The sequence below is a fragment of the Chiloscyllium plagiosum genome, chromosome 1 (assembly GCF_004010195.1).
Source record: "Chiloscyllium plagiosum isolate BGI_BamShark_2017 chromosome 1, ASM401019v2, whole genome shotgun sequence".
Taxonomy (NCBI): domain Eukaryota; kingdom Metazoa; phylum Chordata; class Chondrichthyes; order Orectolobiformes; family Hemiscylliidae; genus Chiloscyllium; species Chiloscyllium plagiosum.
Genome location: NC_057710.1, coordinates 2831799 through 2839033, shown reverse-complemented (window position 1 = coordinate 2839033; position 7235 = coordinate 2831799). Strand labels below are relative to the sequence as shown.

Sequence of the window (7235 nt, the reverse complement as noted above, 5' to 3'; positions counted from 1 at the left end):
ATACACTGAATGCAAATGAACAGGATCGAGCAAATGTCTTTCAGGAGTAGGGTTTTGAGAGTTTAAATGAAACTGGTGGATGGTGGTGGAGAGGGAGGGGAATAAGATGCTGACAGTTAGAATGCTGGAGAACGAAATGCTTCTTCTGGAAGGAGGGGACATGGAAAAATACTAGAGGTCAAGGTTAGAGAGAATCTGAAGGTGAGTTTACGAATATATCAAGGAAAATAGAATAACTGGGGAAAGAGTCGGGCCCATCAGGTACCAAGGGGGATATGTATATGTGAAACCAGAGGGGATTGGTAGAATGTTAAATGGTAGCACTACATGTCCATTTTACTCTGGGGAAGGAGGATGCAAGCACAATCCTAAAGATAGACTGTGAAGTTCTTAAGCAGATTGAAGTGACGAGTTATTGTAGGCTTTGAGGGTTTTTAAACATGACCAGATCCTGATAGTCTGGGTGTTATATCCCAGGCTGCTGTGGGAGATGAGGGAGGAAGTTATGGGGCCCAGACCTAAATTTCTAAATCGTCTTTAGCCACAGAGAAGTTACCGGAGAACTGGAAGACAGCTAATGTGGTTCCGCTAGATGACTGAAGATATAGACCAGTGAGTAACATCAATGGTAGGGAATCTCTTGGCAAAAATATTCATGGACAAAATTAATCTCCGTTTAGAGAGGCAAGGTTTGATCAGGGACAGTGAACAGAAGGTAGCATGCCTAAGGAATTTGATTAAATTGTCCATCTTTTCACTTGGTCCTTCCTTGAAGGTAACTGATGAGGAGGGTTAAAGCTTGTGCTATCCAGGGGAACCTGGAAGGTTGGATTCAAAATTGGCTTCACGGCACGAGGTCTGGTCCCCACGCTATTGGAAGGATGTGATTGCACTTGAGGGCATACAGAGGAAATGGAGCATTTCAGCGGTGAAGAGAGTCTGGATAAACTTGGGCAGTTTTCTTAATTGGTAAGGGAATCGAGCGTTATGGTTGATTGTGCGGGTGTCCCGGAGATGTTCTCTAAAGCGCTCTGCTAGGAGGCGCCCAGTCTCCCCACTGTAGAGGAGACTGCATTCGGAGCAACGGATCCAATAAATGATATTGGTGGATGTGCAGGTAAAACTTTGATGGATATGGAAGGCTCCTTTATAGAGGTGAGGGCGCAGGTTTTACAGTTCCTGCGGTGGCAGGGGAAAGTGCCAGGCTGGGAGGGTAGTTTGTAGGGGGGCGTGGACCTGACCAGGTAGTCACGGAGGGAACGGTCTTTGCTGGAAGGCGAAAAGGGGTGGGGAGGGAAATATATCCCTGGTGACAGGGTTTTTTTGGAGGTGGCAGAAATGTCAGCAGATGATTTGGTTTGTGCGAAGGTTGGTAGGGTGGAAGGTGAGCATCGGGGGAGTGTCCACACAGCATAGCCTCACAATACTCTATCATGGAGGTCTTAGACAACAGCATGCAGGAGGGACTGGACTAGCCCTTATCTCAGGATGAGCGAAGGCCCTCAAATCCTTAGAAAAGAATAAGGTTCCTGGAAGTGACAGTTTACTGAACAAGTTGTAGTCAGCTGTGGGACTTGATAATCCAGGACCTGCTGGAGGTGTACAGTATTCTTCTGGCAGGTAGCATAGGGGAATCCATGAAGAAATGTATCACCCTCAACTACAAGCAGAAGGTTAACAGAATTCTGCCAAAGGTTACTGCCAACTAGGTGAGATGTGCTCTAATATTAGTGATCAATCCCAACTAAAGCTGTGCTGTACCAGGCAGGATGCAATTGTGTATGTATATATATGTGGTGGTTGGGGAGGGGGATGGTGGAAGCCTGCCTCAGCAGGCTGGACCAAGACATGGCCTTTGACAGGATTTCACACACATGGGACATGCTTTCCAAAATGGGCTTTGGGGAGGAATCCATAATTGGATCTGACTGCTTTAAGATAATGAGGACTGCAGATGCTGGAGATCAGAGTCAAAGAATGTGGTGCTGGAAAAGCAGCCGGTCAGGCAGCATCCAAGGAGCAGAACAACGTTACAGGCATAAGCCCTTCATCGGAGGTGGAGAGATAAATGGGGAAGGGGTGAGGCTGGCACCTGACCTGCTGTGCTGTTCCAGCAATAAAGTTTCAACTTTGATCTCCAGCATCTGCAGACCTCACTTTCTCCTCTAATATTAGTGATCAATCCCAACTAAAGCTGTGCTGTACCAGGCCGGATGCAATTGTGTATGTATATATATGTGGTGGTTGGGGAGGGGGATGGTGGAAGCCTGCCTTAGCAGGCTGGACCAAGACATGGCCTTTGACAGGATTTCACACACATGGGACATGCTTTCCAAAATGGGCTTTGGGGAGGAATCCATAATTGGATCTGACTGCTTTAAGATAATGAGGACTGCAGATGCTGGAGATCAGAGTCAAAGAATGTGGTGCTGGAAAAGCAGCCGGTCAGGTAGCATCCAAGGAGCAGAACAACGTTACAGGCATAACGTGGGACTTGATCGGAGGTGGAGAGATAAATGGGGAAGGGGTGAGGCTGGCAGGAAGGTAGCTGGAATATGTAGATGAAGGTGAGAGTGGAACAGATAGATAGGAAGGAAGGTAGGACTATTCAAGAGGGCAGTGCCAAGTTGGAGGTTGGGACTGGGATAAAGTGGGGGGGTAGGGTAGAGAGGGGAAACTGATCAAATCGAGATTAATCCTTTGTGGTTGAAGTGTCCCCAGCTGGAACGTGATGCATTCTCCTACAGGCATTGGGTGGTTAGGTAAAAACAATGACTGCAGATGCTGGAAACCAGATTCTTTGATCAATGGTGCTGGAAGAGCACAGCAGTTCAGACAGCATCCGAGGAGCTTCAGCAAAATCGACGTTTCAGGCAAAAGCCCTTCATCAGGATTTTGCTGAAGCTCCTCTATGCTGCCTGAACTGCTGTGCTCTTCCAGCACCATTGGGTGGTTAGGGTTTGCCGATGGCCAAAGACCTGCATGTACTTAGTGGAGTGGGAGTTAAAGTGTTCAGCTACAGTGGGGTTGTTTAATGGATGTCCCAGAGATCTCTGAAATGGCTGAGGGTGAAGTGTTCTTCCTCCAGTTTGCATGTGGATTCCCCATATACAAATGACAGGGTCTGTATTCATAAACTATCACTGCATCAGCAAATTATTCTTCATTGGTGACGAGCAGAAGAAAGCCCAAAATTGTTCTAATTGCATGGACACTGGAGAAACTGGGACTTTCTCCAAGAAAGGTTGAGGAGATTTGACATATCATGAGCTTAGACAAAGCAAACTGGAAAAAATAACTTTGTTGGTGAAAGGATCAAAAACAAGAGGACACTGACTCAAGATAGCAAAAGCAGAAAAGCATGCAAACTGATGTACATTAGGATTAAACTGGACCCAAGTGTTGCAGCTGACAAAACAGCATTGGATCATGAGAATAGGCAAAATGTAAAAATAGTAAAAGGCAAGTTAGACATGCAGAGAGCTGACAGACTTGGCAGCCGATCTACTTAACCATGATGATGCACTGGCCCATAGTTGGCCTGGTGAGCTTCCACAGTAACACCTCAGTACAGGTATACCAATTCCTAGACACCTCCAGCCTGATAATTGTTTTTTTCTTCCCTCTTTAGATTCGAACTCCTGATATGGGTGGATACTCAACCTCAGCAGAGTTCACTGCAGCTGTCATTGCTAACCTTAATGCAGCAGCATGAGCTGCTTTACTGGAGAAGGATCTCCCTAAAGCTGGCAATAAGCAGCTAGCCCATCAGCCTGTATTATTAATTTGTTAAATGTCAACAAAAGCACAAGACACCACTGTCACTCTGGGTGTAGGTTTGCTCGCTGAGCTGGAAGGTTCATTTCCACACTTCTTCACATCTTCAGTGCGCCTCCAGGTGAAGCACTGCTGATAATTCCTGCTTTCTATTTATATGTTTGAGTTTGTGTTGGTGACAATTTCCTGTTTTTCTCAGGGGGTTGTAGATGGGGTCTAACTCTGTTGATAATAGTTCCTGTTGGAATGCCATGCTTCTAGGAATTCTGTCACTGTTGGGTTCAGATATTGAAAACAATTGTCAAGTGATAAAGGATAACTACAAGGAAAAAAAACACCTTAGTTGGAAATGCAGTTGGAATCCCTCCACCTTAACTGGACCTGGATGAATTATTTCACAATTCTTTCAAATTTCTAAGCCTGAAACATTTTCAGATTCACCCTGTATCAAAAAAAAATCTGTTACTGGGGAAGGAAACTATTTAATGTACAGAACAGAAAGACTCACATGGACAGTCTGTTGACTTCCTCAATCACACAACTGAAACTGAAAAAAGGACTAAGATTCAGGAGAGGGAATTTGAAGTCATTGAGAAAATACAAGGCAACAGGATAGCAATGTATAACCTTCTAAACTAGTGAGGAATCTTAAGCTTACAGGGAAATCTCAAACTAGAGAAGCAGTGTTTATAAAACAAGGTATATTGAAAGGCATGTACATAACTATTTAAAAATCCAAATTGATAAATATATTGTAGTTACCTCTGAGGGTAAAGGGCATTTGGAAGTGATCTAAATTTGTGATGCAGCTTGTGACGTCAATCAAGTGTCTACAGGATAATGATGGAGGGTGAATGGATGGAAGATTGGACTGTTTAATGTGCAGAGACCTCAATGTGGCTTCAGGGTAACCAGTCACCCCAGTGGAAGCAGGTGTAGCTTTGGAGCTTCCAAGCTTGAGATTGAAAGTTTTCCAGAACTGAAAATGTTTAGGCCATTAGAATTGTGAAAAATCCATATCAGAGCTCAAAAGGTTTTGTTAAATTATCGAGTGTAAAGTAAAAGAACAGACCAGAGGGTGAAACTTTGTTTTGCTATAGTAGCATGCATTAAACTGTCTTGTATAGCCTTTCCTGTAGCAAATTTGTGTTGTTAAAGAATATCTGCAACTGTGTGTAAATGTTAAGGTAACTACCTTAATCAACTTCAAGCTAAATAAAGTAAGTTTCATTTGGGAAACAACTTGCTCTTTTACCATCTAGAATTATAACAATAGGGTCTCCTACTTAAGACAGGAGGAATGATTGTGAAGATTGCTAGTCCTTTCAATATGCAGTGAGCAGACAGTGACATGAAAGGCAGGTAGAGAAAATGGGCAGAATGTCCTGTTTATCTTATTTCATGGAGCAGAAGGCCATTACCCCCCATCACATTGAAGCAAAAGCAATTTCAAAGCCCACAGCCTCTCCTTCAGTATGAGATGCTGACTGGTGTAACTTGCCGACAAATCATAATGACAAATCCAGTGTGCAGTACTGAAATTTAATAACTGTACATATATACATATACACATACAATTTCCAACTTTAATCTGTTTCACCAACTCCTTGCTCCACCAGATCAGCTAGAGGATGTTTAATCTGAGGCCAGCAAGGGCAGTTTGACTGCAGCCGACAGGGGAGGCTTTTCTATTGGTGCTGACCAGCACAACGCCAGGACTGAATCCATCCCATCAGGACATTTATGATGGATACCACAGTCCCTGGTAAAGCTGTGCTGTATGAAGTAGCAATACCTGCACACAGCCACTGAATTGAAGGCACTGCCTCAAACAGGAGGAATCTTGGATTGAACAGGGAGTATCCAAGCTCATCAAGACCCTGGTATGGCAGGTCTCACTTCACGCACAACAGGCAGAACACAACTTCAACAAGCAAAATAAAATATTTATATAAAAATAAGTCAATGTTAAACTAGTTGCCAGACGGGTTCAGATAGTTTTGCACCCCCCTGCCTTACTCGGGTTTGTTTTTCTTCTTTTTCTTCTTCTTGTCTGACACAGGGGTCACCGGCTCCTCTACCTCCTCAGCCATCAGCTGCTTCCTCTTCTTCGGGACGACTGTTTCCTGGACACCATTCGACATATTGTCAAGCGTCAGCTCCTCATTGACTGTTTTCTTCTTCTTCTTCTTTTTCTTCACCTCCACCTCGACGTCTGCATTCTCCTGCACAAAGAGGAGTGTTAGCGAGTGGGAAAGTTACCCAGAGACATTCAGTCTGAAGAGATAATTTTCCCTCACCTCATTCTCAGCTTTGGCTCTCTTGGCAGCCGGCTCCACATCCTGCTCCTGCTCCTCCTCTTCTTCTGCAGCAGCCAAGGCCTCCAGCTTTCTCTTCTCCCTCTTCTTTCGCCTCTTCTCTTTCTTTTCCATCTTTCTCTTCAATTTTGCTGCCACTTCAGTGGCCTAGAATCAGAAGTTGCTTAAATTAGAGCTACCTCATATGTGAAGGGAAACTGCTACAAACATATGCCAGTCATTCTACCTGCACTGTTGAGATTGGAGCCAGCCACCCCCGACGAGGGAAGGGGCCATATTGGACTTGGTACTGGGGAACGAGCCAGGACAGGTGGGGGATTGCTTTGGGAACAGTGACAAGTTTTAGAATATTGGTAGATAAAGAGAGTGGCCAATTATATCAAAATTAGGCAAGAGCTGGGAAATGTGGATTGAACACAGCTATTTGAAGGAAAGTCCACATTTGAGATGTGGGAGGCTTTCAAAGATAGGTTAACGGTAGTGCAGGATAGGCATGTCCCGTTGAAGGCAAAGGATAGGAAGGGCAAGATTTGTGAACCGTGGATGACAGGAGAAATTGTACAACTAGCCAAGAGGAAAAGGGAAGCATACATAAGGTCTAGGCAGATAAGAACAGAACGGGCCCTGGAGGAATATCGGAAGAGCAGGACAAGTATTAAACAAGGAATCAAGCGGGCTAAAAAGGGTCATGAAATAGCTTTAGCAAGCAGAATTAAGGAAAAATCCCAAAGCATTTTATTCTTATTCAAAGTTTGGGAGAAGATTTGTAACTCGGGTGCTCGTTGTTGTGGTTCTGTTCGCCGAGCTGGGAATTTGTGTTGCAGATGTTTCGTCCCCTGTCTAGGTGACATCCTGAGTGCTTGGGAGCCTCCTGTGAAGCGCTTCTGTGATCTTTCCTCCGGCATTTGTAGTGGTTTGAATCTGCCGCTTCTGGTTGTCAGTTCCAGCCGTCCACTGCAGTGGTCGGTATATTGGGTCCAGGTCAATGTATTTATTGATTGAATCTGTGGATGAGTGCCATGCCTCTAGGAATTCCCTGGCTGTTTTGTTTGGCTTGTCTTATAATAGTAATGTTGTCCCAGTCGAACTCATGTTGCTTGTCATCTGAGTGTGTGGCTACTAAGGATAGCTGGTCATGTC

General features: G+C 44.6%; 1 protein-coding gene across 1 annotated transcript in view; it reads right to left on the bottom strand.

Moving 5' to 3' along the window:
• Positions 1-5303: 5303 nt before the first annotated feature.
• nop56 (NOP56 ribonucleoprotein homolog) overlaps positions 5304-7235 on the bottom strand; it is a 16493-nt gene continuing 14561 nt past the window's right edge. Inside the window, exons 11-12 of the mRNA XM_043685786.1 lie at positions 6078-6242; positions 5304-6002 (exon numbers count right to left, since the gene is read on the bottom strand). Coding sequence (XP_043541721.1) covers positions 5793-6002; positions 6078-6242 — 375 coding nt within the window. The 3' untranslated portion in view covers positions 5304-5792. The remainder of the gene's footprint in view (positions 6003-6077; positions 6243-7235) is intronic.